The 26,592-nt window shown below is 41.2% G+C and overlaps 1 protein-coding gene across 6 annotated transcripts in view; it reads left to right on the forward strand.

Annotated features, from left to right (window-relative positions):
* The window catches only part of mast4 (microtubule associated serine/threonine kinase family member 4), a 144,611-nt gene that overhangs the window by 74,224 nt on the left and 43,795 nt on the right, over nucleotides 1–26,592 (forward strand). For 3 of the 6 annotated variants that reach the window (XM_061261933.1, XM_061261935.1, XM_061261934.1), the window contains exon 5: nucleotides 10,923–11,003. The exons of 2 other annotated variants lie outside the window; for them this stretch is intronic. In XM_061261933.1, the coding sequence (XP_061117917.1) occupies nucleotides 10,923–11,003 (81 nt within the window). Of the gene's footprint in view, nucleotides 1–10,922; nucleotides 11,004–19,658; nucleotides 20,100–26,592 lie in introns of those variants that run through there. One more of the 6 variants, XM_061261937.1, reaches the window with a different exon arrangement.

A 26,592-nucleotide genomic window follows, 5' to 3' on the forward strand; every position in this document is an offset into this window, starting at 1 on the left:
AGTCGAGTGTTTAAGAGCGCATGTGCGTTTGGGGCCTTGGCCGTGGCACCCCCGCCTCCCTCCCATCTCCCGTCTCCACCGGGGCTCCTGGCTGCTCTGACGGACAGGTCAGCCCCCAGGGAAGCGCTCCAGCTCCGTCCTCGAATGGCCTGGACTTTGAAGTGTGCCCGTGGCGGGGGGCGGGGGGGGGGGCTCTCTGATCCTCCTGTTCCCATGGAGATGGCGCGGTAACATATTGCCCTGGCTGATGCCTTGATTCTGTTAGAAACCCCTCAGTCCGTGGTGTTTGTGTAGAAGGGAAGGCAGCATTCATCTTCCAGTCATTTCATTTTAAGTGTTTCATTTTCTTATTGCAATACAAACAGGCACATACATACTTGGAGAATAATACCAATACATATAGAATGACATGTTCAGCTGCATGAGATCTCTGAGAATAGGACATGGTTTAGCACCTCCATAAGAACAAGTGCAGCTTACAGAAGAGACAACTGAGTCATTACTGAATCTTTACACTCAGTAGTTGAAGCCAACTGGCTGAATCTCAATTGTCTGTCACTGTTTTTCTTCAATAAATTTGCATTTTAATTTCAATTGGGATGGACATGTTGTGTTTACCTGCACAGTGCCTGTGGGTCCTCCCAGTGAGTCAGAATTACTTCCTTTATGTTTAGGTTATAAGACAAAGATGTAATTAGTATAGCACAATTAATAATGAAAACAAATATAATTATCACCAGCTACTGTATTTCTTACCCGGCACTGTGATTTGTGGTGATTTTCAAAGCTTTTTTTATGTTTTAAAATTTCAGCTTTTCCTTTATCCTCACCTTTATTCTAAATATCTGTAAAACAGATGTCCAAAAGCCACAGTGTGACTCGTTTGAATTACTCCTGCCACTAAAAATATGTGTGATTCCGGATTGGCTCTGTAATGCCAAACCAGTGTATAGTATTCTGTACGTGTACTCTGGTCAAGACCGGCCTCAGCGTCTCCGTGCTCTTGAATCTTCCATAGTGTGTGGGACAGGCAGGACCTGAAATCCCTGATGCTGGCCACTGGGCAGCTTTCACCCAGCTGCAGTGTCTTAGTCCTGAGAGTCATCAAGGTTTTATTTTTATAGTTACGGCATAGTTACTTCATTAATGTGAGGTACGGGTGTCATGAAGAATTGTGTGTGTATGTGTATTTGTGTATTAGTTATGCGTGTGTGTGCGCACGCGTATGTGAGTGTGCGTGTTAAAAATAGTCGAGTTATGGATGGATATCACTTTTTTGTTTAAGTTTATATTTTTATATTATATATTTAAATGGACTGACCTTGTGACTCATGTCATTCCTGTTGCTGGAGCTTAGGATTCACAGCCAGTTTCTTTACCTAGGAACCCAGCAACACATTTAATGTTCTGTTGCTATGGTTTCAGTATCCCTGCCCTACTACTCACTCTGTGTGACCATATTATAAGCAGCAGTTATGGTGTTGTTTACTATCGGTACACTCTTATATGTGGTGCTTCCCTTTGCTGTGGAAAACTAAAAGATGACCTGCAAGGAAAGTCATCATTGAAGTAATGGCTATTCAAGGGAACACACTACTAGGTGCTTTGTTCTTACTGATCATTTTCAAATTCAAGTGTTTTGTCAATGCAGTGTTCGCTCCAGAAATTCTAATTGAAATTCTTTGTGAACAATTCTGTTAATTATCTGTACATTTAAGCAGCCTTTGATCTGTTGCAGTGCTGCCATAGGTTGGCTGTTCCTGACTCCATACCTACAGGCCAGTTTACAAAACATCAAAATAGGTCCTACGTATGTTAGAGTTTGCAATAGGCTCCCATTTGGTTAAATAATGAAGTTTCAGCATACACCTGAAAAAAGAACATTTTTCATCAGGATGACTGCAAACGAACAAAGCTCCTGCACACCTGATTATTATAACAATGTATTTCCATTAGTTTCTTTTCCCTGTGCTTTTTCATTTCAGTTTAGTTTCAAGTTCCCTGTCAGTTTCTGTTTATTTCATGTTTTGGAGAGTAATGCCTATTTTTACATTATTTGGCTTTGTTTTCTTTTTTTATTCAGAGGGAGAATGTTCTGCTTGTTTCAGTTAAAGTGCTGTTCAAATTGGGCACCTTTACCTTCTCAGAAAGAGTGGAAATATCAGCAGCAAACTCACTGGCATTTACTGATGTTTATTTACTCAAATGAAAAACATTTTTTTTGCATTTCTGTTGGGTTTTGCAGATTATAATGAAGAGCAACTTCATTTAAACACAGGTATGATTACATAAAATGAATATTTCCTGCACAAAAGGCAAGGTTGAAAGCTTCTATGCAATCAAGTAATGTTGTGTAACCACACAACAAAGACTATGTACCTAAACAAGCCACTTTTTAAAGTTAAAATCAGGCACTCAAAATACTCAAACATAGAGTTTCAATATTGTCAATATTGTATTCAAAGTGATCCAGACCGAGTTCTGTCTCTGCCTGACTCCAGGCTCCAGTGTATGGGCCATCCATGATCGCTAGGCTTGCTAGTAATGATAGCTAGCCGTGTTTGACTACAGTTTTGTTTAAACTTGTTCTACAGCATGTCACCATCTAGTGGACTGGAATACCTAAAAGCCCAGCAGGCAGGAAAAAGCCACTTGCTTTTTTATCATCTTTACATTTTGTTTTGGAGGCAGAGGTTCTGGTTTGAATTTAGACTTAGTTTCTTGGACAGGCATATTTGTTTTTCTATTTAAATTTGGCTCTTATAGTCATGTGTAGTTTGTTTTAGTTTACAATAATAAGCTTGTTAACCATTAACCATATAAATGTACCACCAAAGTTGTGTTACTGAAATAGCATGGTACAGTAATATAACTGACAATGATAATTTGATAATTTAACTAAGTTAAAACACACTGGCAAACTACACATTTTTAGTCTTTTAATATCGCATTATTTTCAGTTTGTGATATTCATGGATTATCAGAAGATTTAAAAAAAATCATTATCATCATGTTATGATCATTTTTAATTCAAATAATTTGTTATTAATTGAATTAAATTATCTTTACCAATTCTACCAATGCTATGTTTGATACGTATGTTGTGTGTTTTTGTTCTGTAAAGTGGGTGGAGGCGAAAGCATTTTCGGTCTCCTTGTAGGACCTGTAGGATGCTGTTCCCATGACCTTTCGCTTCAGAAAAACAAAGTTAATTCTCAGTAGCCCAAAAGAGGAAGGAATTAACTGGGGTCTGGTTCATTTTTCGCTTTCATTCATCCGTTAAAGCAGGTTGGGAGGCGGTTAAATGTGGTTTGCTTGCTGTCCTGGAGTGTGCGAGTGTCTGTGCTGTAGTTTCAGTTTGCAGGGTGCCTAAACAAGCCACTCACCGGTGAATGAAAAGGTGTGGAATGGTTGTGTTTTGATACTCTGTAGGAATGCTTGCTTATCCAGTGAATGTTGCGCAGGCTTTGATCTTTAGAACTCCATACAATGTACTGAACGATATGCCTGGAATATAGGCCAACAGGACCTATTTTTAGGAGGGGGCAATAAAAGCAAAATAGAATGTGACAAAGTGTCGACTAGAGGGCAAGCTGATTAATAGTTTTATATGCAGTAGGTGTAGGACTATTGTGGTCCCTTATTTTATGTGGGTGCCTGGTCTTCTAGCCTTTTTAATATTCTTTATTGTATTTGATAGATCTCTATTTTATGAATGTGTATCCCCAAGCTAGAGAGAATAATTGTGGATGAGATTGTATGTAAATTAATCTTGTTGGTCTCAGACCTTTGTGTCTATGATTTATGACCTGTTCAATATGACAAACTGGGATGATGTGATTAATGTGGGTCTGTTTAGGGTTGATTTTTGATGACTGTCCGCGTACGTTGAGTAACTTTGGTGTGAACCCGTCGGAACAAGTGAATGTGTCCATGCGGTTAGACAGTGGAGCCGTTGCCCCAACGGTCTGACTGTAGCACATCTGTGAAGAGTCTCGTCTTCAGACCGGCTGGAGAAACGCGCCTAAAGGCGCCTACACCACCTTCTCTTAATTCTGTTAGTGCCTTTCCCCGGGCTGCATTGCCAGTCGGTGCTCACAGGTGACTCATGCACTAATTCGATTGCAACACTCTGCCCCCGGCATCGGAGAGCTTATCCCATCGAGCGCACAGCAGAAGCGCATGACGTCGCGCTGTGTGCAAGGGGACTTTGGGGATCGTAATTCATATATGTAGGTCAGTGATGTGACCTTTTAAATTTTGTGTCTGAATTTGTATGTTTGTATATATGAATTCAGATATTATTTGTATATCCAGGCAAAACTGGCTTTAAAAAGATATACTTTGCGATGTGACCAAATTATTTGTTGGAAATAACAAAAGCTTTTTTTGAAAATGTCAAGTTTAGGCAGTGTTTCACATGCATGGTTTTACTTTGATAATATTTTTGGAGGGGGTGAGATGTGTAATATAGGGCAGGACTTTTGAATCCTGTCCACATGTTTTTGTCCTTATAAAAGGCCAGCTGCTCCTTGGCTCATAAGCAGCTTAATTTTGGGAATATAAACATAATTGATGGTATAAAAAAGCATTGAGAATATTATTTTTTGCCAAATAAAATATGAAAACCCAGGGTGCAGGATATTAGTGTGTCATCCAAACAGAGCCTGCATATCTGTTAGTGATTATCCAAGTGTCAAAGCACTAGCAAAGCTTCTGCCGTCTGCAGCAATTACTATAGCCCAGAATCACTACCTTTCCTCCACTTAAAGTCAATTCTGGAATCCATGTGTAAAGTGACTATGTGAAGCGATATGGAATTGCAGCAGTCAGACTTTGTCAGAGATGCCAGGTTTGTTTGTTATAGAGCATGTTTGGGCTTATTTAGTTCATGCTTGTGTTGTTGACACTAACAGGAATAAGTTACAAATTAACTATAGTACTTTGCAGGAAGCCCAATGTTGCAAGGTGTCGTCATTTTGTATAGGTTACATACATTTGGTGTTTATATCCAGCTTGACATTGGCAGGCTGCAACACAAATAGATATGTGTAGTCAGTGTTGAACATGGGGAATTCCGAAGACCTAAAAATATTACGTACACTGTAACTGTAGACAAGCCAACTACAGATCATGTCACTCCGCTATTAATAGGTTGGGGACTCTCACAATCAAAAAGTAGTTCACACAAATGTTGTGTACAGGGATCTCTTTCATCAGGATAAAACACTGTTATAATTGGCTACTTTCAACCTGGTGAACTCTTTGAGGTGACACTCTCTCACACACACACACACACACACACACACATACAAACACATAGTTTATAGAGCCAACCTACAGTAATTTACACTTTTTTGTAGTTTTGCCATGCCCTGGCATCAAAAGTAACTGATTAAACTTTGTTTTGTGTTTGTGTTTTGTGACCAGGTGTTTTGATACAGGACAATGTGAAAGGGGTCGGGCCAATGAAAACAGTTATTCTTTGAAGTTTGCCTAGTTCTGTCAGAGTTGCTGGCTAAACTGGGCTTTTTTCCTCTTCAGTTACTGTTACTGGGCGACTGCACTGATTTATTTTCATACATGCTGTACTGTAACTGTGCTATTTAAAATTGTCTCTAGGATCCCTTTTTTTTTTTTAAACGAAACGGTTTCTACCTTTTTAAACACAAAGCTGTCACCATCTTCCTCTTTGTTTGACATTGATTCATTCATTATATGGTTTCTAAACCTCATTCAGAAAGAAACATTTATTTCCAAGACGTTCACTTAGGAAAAAGCATTGACCAATATCATGTTTTCCATTTTTAAGCAGAGAATGGTTTCTATAAAGGTTTTAGCTAATTAGCCTGCTAGCAGTAACCACACACAATTATAATAATTATGTTAAATATTAAAATCTCTCTCCAGGAAGTAGTTAACTCAGCTGCCTTCCCCTTCAAGTCCTTGACCTTAAGAAATACCTTTTATGTCTTGGTAAGAGTTTTATGCCCCCCCCCCCCCCTTACATTTTTGTCATCTTGTGCTCACTGCTCCGGGGTCCATTGTGAGTTACGAGACATTGCAATCCCACCTGCATTAGATCCATCTCTGGATAAGACTGGAGTTTGCAGGGCTGCAGTCCACTATTGACACTGGCCCTGGCATGGTCTAAATCCAAAACCAGCCCATGGGTCCTGTCCTTGCTCTACAACAGTGTCTTAGCAGGGTGAGCCAGCCAGTGGCTAATGTTTAGTGTCTTTTGTATGCAGTTTCTTGTGTTAAGTTATTTTGTTTTTGGTGTCACTGTTGTAGCTGGTCTGCTGTCCTCTCTGGCGGCAGATCAGTAGAGACTGCACGTATCCTACTATGATTTACATTTTGTGGACCGTTTTTCTTTTTGAATAGTCTCAGTAAAAGGTTGAAGCAAAGTGATAAAAATAACAATAGTATCCCCTTCTGAAGACTGCTTCACCTAGGCATCATCAAAGCAGCATGAACAGAATGAGGAATAAGGGACTTTTGGAATGTACTCTTATGATGATTTAAGGATCGAACGAAAGCTTAGGAGTTGCTGTTTATGTGCTCGTATCACAGAACGGCTCAAGTGCTGACTGCATATCTTGTTGTGCAGAGATGTTGGCACGTTCAGACTTTACTAACTTTAAATGTGGCCATTTTATAAAAATTGGATTTTCGGATTTCCCATGTTATATATTGTATATTGTTTTTTTTTATTTGAGCAAGAGGCGTATCCAGCCAAAATTGACAGATATGATATGAGATATGAGGAAAAAAGGAAGAAAACTGACTCAAAATATATATTTTTGTACACTATTTTCTGTCTGCTAAATGGTTGATTTAGATGGGGTTTTCCCACTGACAGGTCAGGTGGAGCAGTGCCCGATGTGCCCTTATTGAGCGCATCTTACGGTGCTTGAAATGCCACACACTGCTCTCAGCCGCTTTATTTTCTCTGAGATGAAGAATATAAAACGTGTACCTAGCTTCATGGGCTAGTGATCAGACGTACCTAGCCTCATGTGCTTGGGGTCAGACGTACCTAGCCTCATGGGCTAGTGATCAGACGTACCTAGCCTCATGTGCTTGGGGTCAGACGTACCTAGCCTCATGTGCTTGGGGTCAGACGTACCTAGCCTCATGTGCTTGGGGTCAGACGTACCTAGCCTCATGGGCTAGGGGTCAGACGTACCTAGCTTCATGGGACTAGGGGTCAGACATACCTAGCTCCATGGGCTAGGGGTCAGATGTACCTAGCTTCATGGGCTAGGGATCAGAAATGCTGGGTGAACCTGAGAAGATTCGGTTGTTCTTGCCTTGTTGAATTATCCTGTTTTGGCACAGAATGGTTCTGCTGTAGCTGAGAATGACTCAGGGAAATTACTGCATTAGAACGAAGACAACCTTTGACAGCTGCACAAGAATCAACACTGCAGCCGTTTAAAGTTCATATTCATCTCAACCCTGTATGCTTTGCTTTAACTTCGCTCCAATTGCTGTCATTGTTGGTGTCATTAGTGGTAACATTCATCCTTCGGATATTGCTGTGTTTTGATCATTATCATTTCTGTACCATTTTCCTGTTTGCCCATGATCTGAGTTTGTTTAAAAATTCCCTATTGTTGATGCTGCAAAACACAAACTGGTATAAAACATGTCTTACATCATTTGTGTGTGTACCATGAGCTCTTGGGACGAATAAATACAGTACTGTGCCAAAGTCTTGGGTACATGCTTTCAAAAAGAATTAAATACAAAGTTTATAAATCTGAGAATTTATTTAAAGAGCAGTAAATCCTTCAAATCAAATCAATTGTTGTTGTGACCACCCTTCACCTTTAAAATTCTCTTTAGTACACTGTAGTTTTATAATTGCCTGTTCTAAACATATTGAAGAACTTGCCACAGTTCTTCTGCAGACTTTGACTGGTAATCCCAGACAACCTCAATCAAGTTATTATCTGAACAGTGGTCTAAAAATGTATGTTATATTTAACATATTAAAGGGTATTATTATACATTTTGGTTTCACCATGTAGAAATGACAGCATGTTTACTTAGTCCTACCATTTCAGGGCATATGTTTGGGACAATTTAATTCACTGGTATTACTGATTAGTCTTCAATAGCTTCCTTAGTGCAGGTATGATAGAGCTTTCAGTATCTATTCTTGCTTTTACCCTTTTGATTACCTTTGGAGTCTGTTATTGGTGTTTGTCAATATGAGGACCAGGGTTGTGCCCATGAAATAAGAGATAAGAGTAATAAAAAATATCAGTGACAAAATCAACTGTTTAGAACATCATTAAGACAAGAGAGCACTTTTCAGCTCAGTAATTGCAAAGACTTCGACATGCCAGTGAAGACTGGCCGCATAACTCTAGCAATAGATGGCTGCAAAAACAAGATGGCCAGGTTACAGTTGGCTAAGTAATTCCTAAGAAGGTCTTGCATGTTTCCTCTGTCCACAAGACCAAAATGGCCTGAAATTAAAGCTGAGAATCTTAACCCCATGTGAATTGTTTGATTGCAAATTTAAAATTGTGGAAAAACAGCGCTAAGTCAAGAAAAATATTCATTTGTCTTTGTTATTCATATACTGCATATAATCCCGTTTCCAAAGGTGTTTCTGAAAGCGCACTAGATCATGAAATTGCCTTTGGAAATGGTGAGGGTGAGGGTATTTCTTTGGAGGAAGGCTCTGCGCTGCAGCAGTGGTGCAGAGATGGGCATCGTGTCTGAGATGGTCAGTGAGAGACGAGGTGAGCTGCAGGATCCAGAATCCGCTTTCTGCTGACCGCCCTCGCGGATGCTGGGCACTGGCACGCACACTGTGACCAGGGGGTATCCCGTCGTACGTGGCAGACCTATGCATTTCTCAGATGAGCATTTACCAAGAAGGCTTTCCAGTGTGCTGCTCCGAGCTAGGCTGTGTTGATGGACCGAATCACCATCAGCAGAGAGGGGAGGGGGGGAGAGGAGAGGAGAGAGGAGAGGGGCGAGGGGAGAGGGAGGGGGCGATGGTGAGAGGTGTGGGGGAGGGAGGGGGGAGTTTGCAGCCTCCCTGCCCTCCACAGGCAGCTGACAGTCTTCTCTGACAACACGGGCTGGAAGTGGAAGGACCAAAATCTGCCCCCCTCACCCCTCCCCCCTGAGAGACTGTTAGTCCATTCCTTTATAGTAGTTCGTTTTGGCTCTTTGTCAGTGCAATGGGGATGCTGGCGGTATGAATATATCATGTTCACAATAGAGCGAGCCAGTGCAGTGCAGCCATGAAAGCACAGCGGGAGAGACTGAGAATTCCTGGGCTGACATTGGAGTGAGTATTTTTTATTTTTTCCTCTCCTCTCTTTCATATTGATAATGTCAGCTCTCCGAGAAGTCCTTATTCGTTTCCTGCGCCTTTGTTTTGGTTTTCCTTTGCGTCTGTTCACAGCATTACCGCTGACGGTGTTAGAATATCGGCAGCAGCAGCATCTGCAGGAAGTGCTATTTAACATACACTGCAGCTAGCTTGCTAGTTAGCTAGCACCATCTTAAGCCCGTTTGTGTGTGTGTGTGCGTATGTGTGTGTGTGTGCGTGTGTATGTGTGTGTGTGTGCGTGCGTGTGTTTGTTTGTGTGTGCATGTGTGTGCGTGCCTCTTCCATCCCTAAGCCGGGGGACTGCCGCAGCTGCACGACACTGACCAGTCTGTTTTCTTGCAGTGACGCGCAGACACACTGCATAATCGTCTTGACAGTGTAGTGTTAAACTGATTCGTTTAGCTAGCTGCGATCAATGAGCTGACGGTCTCTGAAGTGCCTTCACAAAAGGCCTTCTGTTGTCGGTGAATAGCGTGAACTAGGTTACCACAATGGATGAAATGTCTGAGGGAGAAGCCAGACAATTTTCCATTGTCCACATTTAAATGTGCTATTCCCTTTTTGCAGTAAATATCGGTGCGGCTCGTGCTAAAATCCTGCGCGGAAGCCGTGGGCTCTCCACTGGCCACGATGGCGCATGTTTACATTCGTGCTTCGTGCGGACGCTGCATCAGCGATGGCTCTGCCAAGGAGTCACAACCTCGCATGCTTATTTGAGCTGGGCTCGCATTATCGTGCCATCACCAAGCATGTTTACAACACGTGAGCTCGCTACCAACGCAACACGCACTCAAATGCAATTATGGGATTCAGATGCTGCAGGCTGCCGTAGAGGACGTTTAGGGTCATTCTGTGAATTATTGTCGGCAGTTCCGCAAATTGTTGCCAATTAATGTGCGCCTTACATGTAATTTGTGTACAAGGCGTTTTTCACATTCTCTGCAGAGTGGCCATTGCTTTAAAAGCTTATTATTAACATAAAACAAACACGTCCTATTCTCTTGGGAGCTTCTAATTTGAATGAGCTTTTTTTGTTTTGGAAGCTAGTGCGGTACAATTCGGTTTCTTATCCCCTTGCATAAGCCTTGAAATCTTATTTCGAGTGCAATTTGTAAATTGTGCAAGCTTTGCAAAGCGTCTGCGCGCACGACAGAGAGGGGGTCCTGCTATTGATCCTCAAACTCCTTCTGTGGAGATCATTTGTAAGCTCTGCTCTGCCCTCATTGTGTCCCCTCCTGCAAGATTAGCTCGGCAGGCCAGGGGTAATGCTTGAAACCCTGGGGAACTATAAAGATCATTGCCTCAACAAGCACCATCTCTCAGAATCACCCCCGTTTGAAACCCCCCCCCCAACATTAAGAGCGTGTGAATATCATTTTTCATTGTGTTATTTAATGTGAGATATTATCCCAGTGCATATGAGTAGCTGAGAGTGTGTGAGTGCTGTGCTATTGGGGGCTTATCCTCTGTCAAAGCTCTTTCCTGTCAGCCGTTGTACTGGTCATTGTAACAGTCATGCTGGAGAGCCGCTGTTTATGAAATTCAATTTAACTTGCAGCCTCACACCGAGAAGCTTGAGTCCAACTCCCACAAGCCCTTGCAGTCCATGTAGCCCGCTGCACGCCTTTCATTTCTGGAGGTAAGAGCGGGTTCTACCGTATGGAAATATTGCTATTGAGCAGACTGTATGACCAGCTGTTGAATGTGAACTGAACTGGTATCAGAAAACGGTTTCCAAGACTAATACAACAAAAGATCTGCTGTTGTTTCTGTGGCTTTTCTTTCGTTGAATTAAATGTTAAGTGCATGCGTAGCATGATGAAAGCGGAGGACACCATGCTTACGTAATCTTCTTAGCGTCTCCCCCCCCCACCCCTCTTTTTTATTTAAAGTGCAAAGTAAGATTTGTAGCATTAGCAAACGGTGCAAACATCTGGTTCTGAATGAAAAGACTGTCAGAATCAGTCCTCAGTGGCTGTGAGTAGGTGTGTTAAGGAGTAGAGGGAAAGAAGCTAAAGAATCGAGAACAGGTTACGTGTTGAGCTTTGCTCAGCAAAATGTTTTCGTTTTTTTGGGAGTGTGTTGGATCTCCACTGAAATAAATCCAATTAGTATTTATTATGGTTGAAATAAAGTATAATGAATTTCTTTGGGAGAAGCAAATAATAATAATAATAATAATAATAATAATAATAATAATAAAAATAAAAATAAAAAAGGAAAGGAATGGCTCCTCCACAATCCCAAAAAGCATGAAGTCCGTTAGAATTACAGAAAGCATGCAAGTTGTTTTTGCAGTGGCGGTTGTATGATTGATGAACATTTGGGGTGCTAAAGAAGCATTTTGGCTCCGCTGGGAATGACTCTTATGTGACCCCAAATCCCAGAATGCTCCTCCCTTGTCTGCTAATTGAGTTTGAGAGGACTGTCCGGCTGGCCCTGCTTTGGGTCCCCTGATTTCCCTGTGAATTGAGCTTTGTTCCTGTGATCTGGATCCTGGCTCTGTAAAAGATGTGGGTCACTGAGGCAGAGCTTTTTGTTTTTTTACCAGTTTGATTGGTTCATGTTTACACAATAACATTCCGCTGACATTCTGCATTGATGTGTTGGGAAAGTCCAGGAGAGAAGAGGGCCCAACCACCTCTCTCCTAACCTGAGCCGACTTCCCCCAAAATAATGCATTTAGCCAGAATTTATGAAATTAACATTTATGGAAAGGAGTAATGAGGACTCATTAAAATTTAATTGTGCGCACGAATAGGTTTTGTTCAGGAAAGAATTGAAATTTAAGGAGAGTAATTAATATTTTCAAGGTCTAATTGCACATCTGTTAATGTATGATGAATATGAGTAGGCCTTTTGGGGGCAAAGCATTGATATAGGGGTAATACAAATATTTCTGTGTTGTACTGTACAATAAATGATTTTGAAGATGCATCCCTTACCTAGATTATTTGAGTAATGAAGGGATTTTTTATTTAAAGAACAGAATGTCATCTTTGTTATTATTTAGCTGTGACATTGGTGTAATGACACCCACCTGCCTACAATGCAGTAATAACCTGAAATGTTTTAACAAAGCATTGTGTTTTTCCTTCTACTCATAATCCTACCCATTAAACTTTCCTACAATGAGCAGACACCCACTCCACTGTCAAAGGTCAACTCATCAACTTCAATTTAGTGGAAATATTTCAGCAGAGCCAAGTGTCTCATTTCCTTTGTAATTTGTGTATGTGCAATTGTTTATGACCATTTGGTTTTATGAAGGCGTCTTCCGAAGATTAGTTTACTTCTTATTGAAAAATTATTCATCCATTTTAGATGTAACACTCTCCAAACAGAGTTCATGGTGCTGTCTAGATTTTTTCCACAGTGCATCAAACAAATGACAAATGACAAATTAACCACATTAACCCCTTAAGTATCCAGTGAGTGTTTTTTTTTTTCATTCATTTTTTTCAGGGTGCAATTTTATAAGATAAGAGATATACTTTATTGAACCCTGTGGGTTAATTTGTCCTCTGCATTTGACCCACCCTAGTTACCTAGGAGCAGTGGGCAGCCACAGTGCAGCGCCCGGGGAGCAATGTGGGGTTAAGGGCCTTGCTCAAGGGCCCAACGGCTGTGCGGATCTTTTTTTTTTTTATTGTGGCTCAACCGGGATTCGAACCACTGACATTGTGGCTCCCAGTCATGTACCTTAACCACTACGCTGCAAGCAAGCCGCTTTGAAAGTGTTAAAACTCATGGTTATATCTGTATATCCTATTTTAAGATGCCATTGCTTAAGCGACAACAGTTCCTTATTTTGTAACATGTGGGTGGTAAAACAGATGTGGGCGGACCTCACCTTCTCTGAATTTTGGAAATCCACATACTACAAAAAATAAGGTAATGCCAGCATCCTTTTCACGCCCATGTCCAGCGGACAAAATGCATAAAATTTTCTCATTCTAAAAATGTGCTAGCTCAGAAAAACATTGATAAAATGCCCATTGTTTACTTTAAATTTCTCTGGAGCAATTATCATTGTTGTCTGTTTCACCATACAAAAGTACTTGTACAGAGAAATGCTATAATCTAAGTACAACCAGTATTTACAAAGTAGTTGCAGAGAAAATGAGCCCCATCCATGTGTAAGAAAATTCCGCATAACTTCAGCTCATCGAACCGACTACAAAAAACAGTAGAAAAAACAGTTTATGCCAAAAATGTTTTACGTTTTATAAGAAAAAAAATATTTTGCGATGCCTGCGTCTAAATAGAGGACTTTCTTTGGAGGAGTTCCAAGGTAGGAAGACAGTGGAAACACAGTTGACAACACAATAGAGAGCATTTTCAGTGATGTGACCACATTTTATAATGGTGAACATAAAAATAGTTTAGTATTATTCAGTATACGTATAAATAAGGAGCCAGCCTGCTTTTGGATAGTAAGTAATGTGAAATTTTGTAATGCGTTTGACTTGTTGATCAATCAATGGACCTCAATGACTATATTAGTATACAAGATGGTATTATTGCGATTATTGTATTTTTATGATCTAATCGACCTGTTGCTGTCTGAGGATAGCTGCCAGGAGAGGGAGTTAGGGGAGGGTGACAGGCGGGGGGAAATGCAAACACTTTATTTCAGGATAAAAGGTGTTGTATAGTTTAGTAAGCAAAAACTTACTAGACTATACAACACCTCATAAGATCCATAATATCATTTAGTTTCCATGTGTCCTTTTTGGAAAACTGCCTAGACATAGATTAGAAAAAGCTATGCAGAATGCAAGCTCAATTTTGGTGATATTGTCCTCAGATTTGAAGGGGATTTCTCCAGTGTTGTAACTTGGCTCCATTGTTTTCTGCACCAGCCACAGCTACAATTATCTGTATCCAGTCAAAAACATTAATTATTTTCAGTGAGGAAAAATAGCTTCCACTTTGACTGTGTTTGAGCTTTGGTACTTTGTTTTAGTAATATATGGAGTAATTCTGACTCTTGGGAAAAGAAAGCCCAAAGGGTTACCTTTCAGAAGAGACCAGTCTGTACTCAAAAGGGTTCAATAATAGTAACCATTTTATTTTGGGTATTTCATTTCTAAACGTCAAGAAAAGGGCTGATGCTTAAGGGGTTTTAATGGGTCTTGTAAATTGGCACTGACGCTTAGCCTCAAATAATTTTGATGTAAATTGTAGGCCCCAACATGTGAATTAGCACAACTTTGAATCTCTTGATGATGCATTGTCCATTTTATGCCGGATTTTGATTTTGTGTTAGAGATTGCTAAAAATATATCATACCCAGTAACCTTAACTTTGGGAGGATCCTGTCCTATAATCACCGCCTTTGAATTTTCCACTTGAAAGAGGGTGGGATTGACTTGAAAAGGAATTGCTTCTCTTTGTATATTCTTTTTAGGATCCCGGGTTAGAACAATGAAATATTTTTTAATTTGACTTGGGCACAAATGCGCAGCCAGCCATGCACAAGTCGAATTATGACTGTCACCAGGTGATGGGTCTGGTTAAAAAGTACAGCATTTTTTGTTCAAAACATAATTGAAATTTACAGTTCACTAACACTCAATCAGTGGAGAGAAGGCCTGAACCTGGAATGTGGAAGAGGAAGGAGATGGATGGAAACTGGGGCACTATGCCCAGTTGAGTTTTCTACACTCATCTCTGTGGGTATCTGCCATAGGAAAACAAATGGCACGAACCTACAGACACCCACACAGAACCTACAGAAACGTATGTCTTCTCATACGCTTTTGCTGCATGCCTTTTTACTTCGCTTGCCTTTCATTTGGGCTCTTTGTTGCACTTAGTGGTTTCTCTGAGGAGCGCGCCGTATAGATGAGTGCCATCAGGAGCCATTAGGGATGAGTCTGCCTATCTTCCCCCTCAGCTGTGTAAGCTGCACTACACGGTGCCTCACTAGCAGCTTGCTGCTACCTGCTTGTTCCGCTTGACATGACTTGCTGAAACGCTTGATCAGGCCCGTTGAATTATTAATAACCCATGTTTAAACATCTTATTGAGACATTGTTTCCTCTTTGTGTTGTCTGGTTTTTCCTCTTTCCCTATTGTGATTCCCTCTCAGCGTAATGTGGATACTCTATGTTAGATTCCTCTGACATGATGGCTTTCTTGGGTATTTTTTTCTAAATTGGTACTGTATGTATCCTGGCCGTATGATTAACCAGACCCTTTTTCTGTTTTGTGTTTTTGCTTGTCTATTTTGTGTGTGTATTTGTTGAGTTACCAAATAGTTCAGTTTGTCAGTATTTATGCATGGGGTCAATATGCAGCTGCTTATAACCTATCATTTGGATCCAGAAAACCATTGGAATTGCATAAGTGATGCTGTTCACTCCAGTCCAGTATATTACAATTGCAGTTGCATTTTGAATTGGCAGGGTACAGTATTGGCTGGTAGGCCATTGCTTACTCTTGCTTATTGGAACTTTCAATAGCTAACCACATGACACAGTATGGCAATCTTAACACACCGAAAAGGTCTGTTCACAGAGAAACCTTGGGGTGCCCTTTTGTATGCAGTTGTATTTGCATTGCATGCTTTACAAGTTAGTATTTTTACATCCATTGCACTGTTCACCAAGCTGTACCCCACACCCGCCCATCTGAAGCTACTCATGAAGCGTATGAGCTGCCCATGTGAGTAACACAAGGACCATCACTCATGCAGCCTTTGGTCCATCTGCAACATTGCTGCAGTCACATTGCCTTCTGGAGCCAAGTGAGACTCTTCTGCTCTGATATATTCCCTTTTAAAAGCTAATGAATTTCTTAAAAATTTACGTTTTCATTCATTTTTAATGTGAAGTTGTTTATGTAACTGTTTACAATGAAAAATAGTAGTTCATACAACAGATTCTTCATACAACAGATTCTACAGTTAGACATTTATAGTTTGTCATGTCTATACATAACTATCTGGCTTTGGGAGAATACTTATTAACTGATCCTAAGCCCCACCCCTTTGTCTTTGATGGTCCAATCACAGCTTGGCAATGTTTACAAGCCCACAACCTCGGTCAACTATGGTCTAGTTTGGCACCTGTCATATAATGAATTATAATTGTAGTGAGAAGCAAAGAGCTATTTATATTTTCTCTGACATGACAAATAAGTACGTATAGTGCTCCGGCAATGTAAACAAAGCTGTCTAACATCAGCTAGTGTTAGATTCAGGAGTGGCGTCAAATTTCATAATCCTACACAATAGTTCATAGTTCATTTCACCGAGGTTGCTCGAGTGGGCATGGCTAACAATGGTCAATTGGACTGTGGAAATTATGAATTTAACTGCAACAATTCCATGTAACTCCATTAATCATATGTTATAGACAACTAGCTGGCTTGGAATGACTTGTTGCATGTAAAACATTTTTTTTTTTAAATGTTAGTTTATGTAACATGCCAGCCGGGTTATCATGTCATTTCTTAAGTAAATCCGGATTACTGTGACTCTGCAAGCTGCTATGGCGATATTCCAAGTTTTGTGTTCCATGGGTTTATGCCTAATTTCTGAAAAGAAAAATAGAAATGCTTAAGATTGATTTGACAGCTTTAAACTGAATGAACTTTTGTCATATTTAGTTGTTTGTCGTTTTTTACAACAAGTTTAGCTTCTCAGAATAGAAGAATTTTGGTCTCATGGGCCCTCAAGTTAATCGGCAGCGAAGTCTAATTTCATTATCCTCCTGATACCCAGAAGAAAAAACTAATGACAGAAACATGTTTCAGTGAAAATATTTTCAAAATATATATTTTATTTTAATTAAATACCCCTTATGTTAAGAGAAATACTGTATAGAGCTCAGGGAAGCCAAAATGTAAGGTTATATATATTTTTCTATTGAGAAAAACACAGTTCAGACTGCAAATCCTCCCACACTGAAATGGCTCACAAATTGTGTGCTATATTTTTTTTTTACAGAAGGAAGTGTTGTCCTTTCTGGAAATAGTGGGTTGTTATGTACGGTAGATGCACAGATAACTGTATGTTGTATAGAAATTAGTGAACTAATGATCACACCCTGTTTGAAACATTAACACGCAGTGGATGCTATCTCTGCAGACACTCCCTTTTTCAGCGGTCTGCCTCAGCAAAGTCAGAGGGTTGGGTTTGTAATCCAACATATCTGTTCTTCCTGTCAGCAATGAGCCATGGTAATATTGTGGCTTCTATCAGCAGCTGATACCAAAATTTTTTATGATTTTAAAATTGGGTGGCATTCATTCTGATGCGGTGCTGTATTTTATAAGTGATGTATTTTCATAAAAAACTTGAAGATTGCTTTATGATGTTTCAGTAACTTTGTATGACAGTGCTTGTTTTCATTTACAGTATCATCAATACTTGGCACTTGACAAATTGCTTTCTTAATCTGAGAAGTGCAACATTTTATCGTTCATCATTCTTCAAACTGGTGATATTTTTATATGCTGAAGATGGGTTCAGTTCATTTGCATATCTTTGTCATATTATATTATTCCCCAGTTATTATATTAAATACTTGTTATATTGCTGATCTTTTTAAATTGGAGACGTATCAAATCACTACGAGAAACTGTCACAACAGGTTTTTCTTGTGAAAGGGCTGTTGACATTCAAACTCCTGGGATATTCACTTACTGTAGCCATGTTTGGGCATGACTGCAGATGTGCTGATATGGATTATTCATTGCGCTAAGCAACAGTCTGCCCCGTTCCGTGAGGGGAAAGATCCACGTTGGTCTCAGGCAACTGATGCAAGTAGTATAGGTATAATTGTGTGTGTTGGCGTGCCTGACAATGTGCGTCTGTGTCTGTGTTGTAACAAAGTATCCAAAGTTCCCTCCGATCGGACCGAGTGAGTCACCTCGGTGACAGTGCCTTTGAATCACCCTTTCTTAATGGGGACAGAGAACCGGAGCGGCTCCATAATCAGAGCACGCCCCATCGCACAGGTCCCGGGGGACGCCAGGGGGAGCAGATAAAGGGACGGGAAGATTGGGGGCCTGACGTCAGCAGGCCTGTGTTTCGCAGGTAATCCATGCAGCCGCAAAGGCACAAAGAGGAGCCTGGAAAGCACAAATAGCCTGTAATCTGCAGACTTTAGTCACACTGCGCGACCGCCGATAGGAGCTTTACTGTAAGCAGTGCCTCTCCTGCACCCGCCATTGCTGTCCTCTTTCCCTTACGCTTTTGCCTCGGACTGAATGCTACCAGCAGGTGAGGACATGGGCTGCTGCAGTAAAGTCATGCCTGATTCCTGTTTGTTTACTCTCCACTGTGTCATCGGCGTAGAGGCATGTTGTTGCACACTGTCTGACCTGGAGGCTGTTTTCCTTCAACACACATGCGTATACAGTGGGCTCCTTCCTTCAACACACACACGCTTACAAAAGGCTGCATATAATAAACAATACCGATAATAATCTTCACTCAGTGAGCACTTTATGTATTTATTAGACTTATTTTTTAGTCTTATTGAGTCTTCTACTGCTATAGCCTATCCGCTTAGACGTTTGATGCATTGTGTGTTCAGTTTCTGACATTTGGTTGCTGCCACATGATTGACTGATTCAAATATTTGCATTAACAAGCTAGTGTACAGGTCTACCTAATAAAGTGGCCCCTGTGTATATGTTACGTTCACACACACACACCATCAACATCAGCATGCTAGGAGAAGCACCTCATACGTACTGTCAAATTGTGACCTTGGAATTAATAGGTTCTATCTGTGTTCTGTGTGGTTTTGAGCTTTTGAGCTTCAAAGACTCCAAGCAGATAGAACCTTTTACATTTTCTATTTTCTCATACATTTAAACGGTATTTTTGTGTAGAACTTCACACATGTATGTATTGTCCTAGAAACAACATATTTATGACACTAACTCATTTTATCAATGCTGTGTGTGTGTGTGTGTGTGTGTGAGAGAGAGAGAGAGAGTAGCAGATCAAAGGTGTGTGAGTGACTCCTGAAACAGGGTGGGACCCGCTCACTGTGTCTGAGAGCGGGGGGAGGCTGGAGATTTCTAAGCAGAAGACATCACAGAAAAGCACAGCATTTACATTTCAAATAGGCCACTAAAATGCATCCTGAGGCAGTTTGAAAGGGAGCCAGACTGGGAGAGCTGTGAAATATGTTGCTATGTGAAGTACTAATGTGGTAGCACTGTGAGCCAGTTACATCAATCCCCCCCCCCACTCAGAATGTGAAATGGTACGTGCCTGTTAGATGATATGAAGCATGTTTAGCAGAGACAGTGCATGGGACACACTGCACTCAGAGAAGCCGCGGATAAACTGAAGTCAGCAGTTGAGGATGCTTGCTTTCCCAGTGGCAGAGGCGGCTGGGGTCTGATTTGAAGGGGGGAAAAGGGAGTGCGCTTTTGGCGGGTTCCCTGGAGCAGAGCTCTCCTCGGTTAGCGCACGGGAAAGGGCACGGTGTCCCCTCTGGCAGACTGCGTGCATGCTGCAGCTGGCTGCAGATGTGTCGGGACAGATCAGACCGGGCTCTCAGCACTTTGCCGGGTCCGTTGGCGCCAGTCCTCCCACGGACGCCGGACGCGTTTCGCCTCCTGTCTTCTTGAGCTCCCCCACTACACTCGCCCCGGGCCGGTGGCATGACTTTGAGATCATGTCCGACTCCAGCTTTTGGACCGTCCTCTCCAACTTCAACATGCCTCACTTCCTGACCGGAGCCAGGCTTCGCCGGTCCAAAAGGTAACTGGGGGCAGAAGTGGCACGTGTTACCATGGCATCCGTGGCTTGTTTCTTAACTGCTTCTAGCGAGTCTTGCTGGCTTTACTTAAGCTGTGTTTATATGTAGTTGAGAACAATAAACAAAGGAGGAGACCCACAGCCACACATAACTGGGTGTTGCTTTCTCCATTGTCTTTGATTTGTTTGCTGTGAGCTGATAAGTCATAAGGCATACTATACCTTTGTTATTCAGCCTGTAATGTTAGGCACAGAAAGGGTGTTTACAAACCAAGTCTAATCATGCAGTTTCCGTTAACTTGGCAAGGGCAGGCCTGTTTTGTTTAAGAAAGGCCGGTTGCATCCGCTGTGAGTTTCTCAGAGTGCAGTCACCCTTCCTTCCCTGAGGCTTTTGGGTGCACCTTTACAGAAGGAACCATTGGAACTGGGTCAGAGTCAAAAAATATGTATTTATTATTATTTTTTTTTAAAGACAATACATTGTGAATTTGTACAAATTTCGTTCATTTTTCTTATGTTTATTGCCAGAAAACCAAAGGCCATAATTCCATTTTTTTTTTTGTTTTACAATGCGTTTCTTCTGAAAAGTTGCATTTTATGGCAGAACGAAACCTTGACAGAAAGGTGGAAAGCTCTTATTTCAGGACCATAAACCCAAGAGACCTCGGTTTTGCCCTAATTAGATTTAGGACAGGATAGGGTCAGTCCCTTTCTTCCACTTCCTGTTGTCTTATGGGCTGTGTAATGGTTTTGTTTGTCTGTGCCTGTTATAGGCATATTTTAATCCTCAGAATGACCCACTTTATGGTCATGAAAAGCTTAATAACAGATGGATGTAATCTTGCATTCTGAATGATCAGTACGTAATGTACAAACTCAGCCTGTGTATTATGCGTTGGACTGTAGCACTGAAATTGAAATGCTGACTCTTATTACATCAGAGGTGAATATGTATTTCATATTTGGGAATAGTATTTGATATTGAACGAGAGGTCGTACCTAAGGTTGGGTTTTTGTGAAATGAAATTGTACGGATTTGTGGCAGAGAGGTTTTTTCTGCCGTTTTCTGGGAGTATGAGCAAAAAAGAAGTACGGGTGATTCATTCTGTCACGTGTTGCAGTGGGATTTGCAGATTACTTGTAGGTTCAGTGGAATAGCTTTCTTGTGGACATTGGGTCCCTCCCTTAATCCTGGACTCACTAATGTGCAGTCCTCAGTTATTGGCATGGAATATTGCTGAAGTCTGCCTTGCGTAAACACTTGTTGCAGTCTGAGCTGGAGATGGTTGACTTATAAATGAAATAATACGTATATATTTTACATATAATTCAGGATTGTAACCACTGTTATGAATGTTTTTTTTGGCTTGACATGTCATAACAGTGGCCTATTTGATTTTAGGCGATCTGTCCTTCCGATATTCCACCGTTATTAGCTCATGTTGGCCTGCTTAATGGTATGAAGGAATCAATAAAAGGCGTAGTCATATTTATCGTGATGAACAATCAAAAGGTTATCTGGGGTTTCTTTGGGGAACCTCACTGTTCCAATTTCAGTCTTGGTGACAGCAATGTCTCAGTGGCCCTTGACTGCAAGTGTGTCATAGTTCTCAGGATCCCAGGATGCACTGGGCCCAACGACAGCCCTAATAATAACCGGCTGGAACAGCAGGGAGAGGGAGCATAATCCCCCCGGGTGAGCGTGTCCACATGCCTGTGCAACATGAACACAGAGCAGAGGAACTTGTGGAATGGTCCGACGTCAGGACTCTCCACTTCACACTTCCCTGAGGAGCGGAAGATGGCCAGGCCAAAAGCAATTTCGGCCCCCATGGTATTTCTTTTCTTTGGAATTCGTTTGGGTAATGATGGTGATAGAAATAGAAACCTTAATCTATAAAGCAGTCTTCAGAAAATTTCCTAGTAACACTATAAAATATAAGACATGATCTAGAAAGTGTAATTTAAATGGCTAAAAGGCAAGTGTGAAAGAACTGAAGATGGGCACGGATGAGAGATGAGTGTTGCATTGAATGAATGTGCAGAGAACGTAGTTGAAATCTTTATTTTGTTTACTGAAGCAAGTGTGTCTGTAATTTGGCAGTGTGTTGTGTTGTGTGGCTCAGTACTTGGTTGAAATATTACACAGCATGTATTGCCTGGAAATAAGGAATAATCAGACATACTTTATAGGCAGTGTTCAAATCATATCATATATCTCTTTTAGATGTAAATGTACCATACGTACCATTTTCCTTCCATTTGATTTACCTTGCGTGTTATGCAATTATAGAGTTTGACCTTGGACTGGTTGTCTTCTAATTGTGATTTAAATAACCATTGGTCCTACAGAGTATTAGTTTTGCCACTTATATTATCCTGCATGTACACTCCCTGGGTTCACTGCTGAAAGTGAAAAAGCTCCCTCTCAAATCATCGCAGATGAGGTCTGGTCATGAATACAGTTTAACTGGCCTTGTCCCATGTACTAAGCTTTATAAATCGACTCAACTGATCCTTCTGGGCCGAACACCTCTAGACCATATTATTCTCTGGCTGCTCACAGTGATTACTATTACTACTATTACTATTGAGCTGATGTAAAACCTTTCTGCCAGATATGCTATAAATATGGTTTAATCCATTATAGCATAATTACGGCTCCAAACCTAACATGAGTTCACACATATTGTAGTATGGTAAATGGTAAATGGTTGGCATTTATATAGCGCCTTTATCCAAAGCGCTGTACAATTAATGCTTCTCATTCACTCATTCATACACACAATCACACACCAACGGCGATTGGCTGCCATGCAAGGCGCCAACTCTTACTGCCTGAGCCATGTCGCCCCCCATTAGCCTATCATAATATGTGTTTGGAGGCTAGCCAGCTTTTCATCGTCACATCAGCCACATGTTAATTAATGGCATACAATTCCTGGAATAGAGAGAGAACTTTATTTTCTTTCGAAAGTTTACATTTTCCTTCATTCAAGTAGTTGTAAAACTACTGTAAAACTCAAAATACGCTTTTGCTGATTTGGATAGAGCAGGTCAGATCTGTGAAAAGCTGCTCTAGATTAATAATTAATAATACATGATGTCCTGTCTGTCACAGAGCATTAATAATACATGATGTCCTGTCTGTCACAGAGGACACATTTTGGATTTGTATTCTAAAGTTAGCAGCAGTGTCAGATCTTATGTTGCTTTACATGCCTGTGTAAGCAAGCTTCATATTTTAAAATCAGATAATGTAATGCGTGTGTGTGTGTGTGGTCTGGGTCTTTATTTCTACACAATCTGTTGACAAGATATGCCTGTATTCGATTTTTCATTTTCATTGTCGTGAAATTAGGTGACGGATTAATTAGAAATGATCATTTCAGTAAGAAAACAATTGTCTTAACACAGAAGAGGCGTTTGATGTTATTTGAGTTTTATCGTAGTGGCCCTTGCACTCTTTCTGACAATGATGGCCTACTTATGCAAGTTGAAGTCAGCACGAGTTCTTTGTTTTGCAGTATCTCTGCCAGTTACAGAACTGACAATGACAGGTAAGGCCAGAAATGCAAACATGTCATATTGGTCTACATGGAAAAACTTTTCTTTGCCACATTTGAAGAACAAAAATACACTGAGATGTCAAAAAGATTTGTCACTGAAACAAGAATGCAGGAAATATCCATGATATATTGGACCCATTCCTGTGGTGTCATCACAACAAAGTGATGTGCGCGTGCATTTCTATGGTATGTGGAAAATGCTATGATTGGAGGAGATGTTGATGGTAAAAGAAGCTTGCACTTGGCTCTCAAGTCAATCGTATTTGGGTCACTATCATTACCATCGTTTATGTTAATGTTTATGTTCATGCTTAATATCTGACCAGCTACGTATTTGTACGTATTTGTGGTAGCAGTGATGGGAGCTAGCAAGCATAGCTGAACAATATGATGCACTTCCGTTTTTCTTTAATGAAGATGCAGATTTGTCTTTGGCTGCGCCTGCATTACAGTGGTTTCATGTTTCATTTGGCACTGCTTCCTTGTGAGATCTGGTTAATGCAAAGTGACTGGTTAAGTCCATCAGATAACCCAGCTGGCAGTATTCGGTCCAGTCCCCTTCTTTCCTGCATTCGACCGCGTGGGAGAGTGGGAGAGAGGGAGAGAGAGGGGTGGGAGAAGGGAGGGAGAAGGGAGGACAGAGAAGAGCGGGAGAGAGAATGAAAAAGAAAGGGACGGGCCGGTTCCTCACTCCTCAGTGTGACTCACGGGTCCTTCCTTAAGGACGTACGCAGGGAGCTGTGATCGTCACGCGCTCGCTGAGCTGGGGGCTGCTCTCCGGTCACTTTCCTCACCCTCTGCACTGCTCTTCTGTCATTGGCCTGACTGCTGGTAAAGTAAGTATCTGAGGCACATCCGGGGGACAAAATGGCTTATTATTAAGAGCAATGAGGGTGGACATGAGGCCAATGAGGGTGTGCATATTGCTAGTTCAGCGTTTCAACCTTGACTGTGTGCCGATATATTTTTCCAAATCATATTTGAAGTTTAATTTATTTTTGCTCTGTGTGTAAGGGTGTGTGGGTGCCCCCACGTGTATGGCTGTAGTGCAGGATTGCATGTATAAATGTCCGCAGTATGGACCTGAAGAAAGAAAAGAAAATGTCTGCTTTGTCAGCAGTTCTGATAGGCACTTTCAGTCACATCATTTGTGCATGGCATGTTACTAACCATACATACCACACAGTAATACTTTTATTTATTTACTTTTTGGTAAGATGAGTCATTTCATATGCAAGCTCATTTAGCTATCTGTTCGATTTTAGGCCTCTTTTAATCATCATGTGGTAATATTTGAATAGATCAAGAATTTTACATGTTTCTCCCAGCTGAATTGCAAACCTAAAGTAGCTGTTTTGACAGTTGCAGCAAGTCAGTTGAAAAATATTTTTCTGTATGTGTGGTAGTAATTATAGTGAATTATAATCCATTTTATCTTTCTGGGATCATTTCAGAATCCTATGAACCATTAAGAAATGATGTATATTTCATGAATATTTTGCATGGGTTCTGAGTACACTGGGGTGGGAGACTGGCAGGCCTGGAAAGAATAAAGCGTCACCAATTTATGCAAATGAAGGCAACACAAGGAATTCAAATGACTAGGAATATTAAAATCAGGATCTGATTTTTGTAATTCAAATGTTCATTTTTGGGTAGCCGAAGCACCTGGGAATTCAAACTTCCCATTTTTTTGGTAGATTGCTGTGCTTGGCCACGGCGGGTTTAGAAAAAAGAAAAATAGAACAAGAAGACGCTCTGTATAGTCTTTTTAATTTCTGTGTTAAGCCAGTCCAATTTAATGACACATTTGTGTTCACTCAATTGAGTATCCAGTCATTATGTATCTTCAGATGTCTCAAATGTTATTTGGTATCTTGGTAATGGTAAACTTTGTCCAATGGCTGATATAAGTCGATGCATGCGCATTTGCATTCTAACTGTGGCACTTTTAACAGGACACATTCAGGGACAGGTGTCTGCATTGGGTGGGTCCTCGAGTTCCTTTACCATTCCGTTCCATTTAAATTTAAGTTCCTCATTGGGTTCTTTGTTCCTTCTTTTGAGAAGATGACAGGATTGCGTGTTCCCCTCTGCGTGGAGATGCAGACGCGTGATGTCATCACTCTTCGCAGGAACTCTGGGGGAATTCTGCTTTTTGACAGGGGCCCACGTCAAAGCCCTGCAGTAGGGCTCAGGACGAATGCCAGCGTATTGCTGCGTGGCGATCGATCTTCATTGCTGGGGGACGTTTAAGATGGGGATCTCAAGGGCTCCACAATGTCACCTGCGGTGGCGTCCGGGCCGGGAGGCTGACGGCCGTGACGGGACCCCGGGATGGGTGATTGATTGCCTGGGCGCTCAGGTGCAGAGGGGCCGCCGGGGCCCGGCCCCGTACACTGCCTCTGTCTGCAGTCAGGCTGACATTGAGCAACAAGATCACCTTCTATCGACGCTCATGCCTCATTTCCGTCTGTCCTGTCCTCAACGGTCAGCACGGTAGATGAATTTGGAGTAGGACAAGGAGTCCTGTGGTACCAACTCCTCTTGATTTGATTTAAATTGGTGTTTGACGGTTCTGTCCGAATGTCCCTTGGGCCTTCAGCACCGCTAAACACAGAAAGGGGGATTTTCATCTGGGAGAAGGGGGATTTGTTCAGGATGTTGATAAAAATGTTCATATGATTTGATGCATGCTCTAGCAGGACGATTGGAGAATACATCCGCATTTCACACGTAGACTAAGCTGGCATTTTTAATGTCTTATTTGTCTTTGCCTGTTTGAATATAAATATAAATTATGAACTGGGTAGAGTGTAGTAAATCAAGATAATGTTCATGATGCCATTGCATTTTTACAGTTCTGTAATAAAGATAGAATATTAACATCATTAATATTGCCATGAAATGCAATGAATAACCAACAG

This window comes from Conger conger, chromosome 12 (assembly GCF_963514075.1).
Source record: "Conger conger chromosome 12, fConCon1.1, whole genome shotgun sequence".
Lineage (NCBI taxonomy): Eukaryota > Metazoa > Chordata > Actinopteri > Anguilliformes > Congridae > Conger > Conger conger.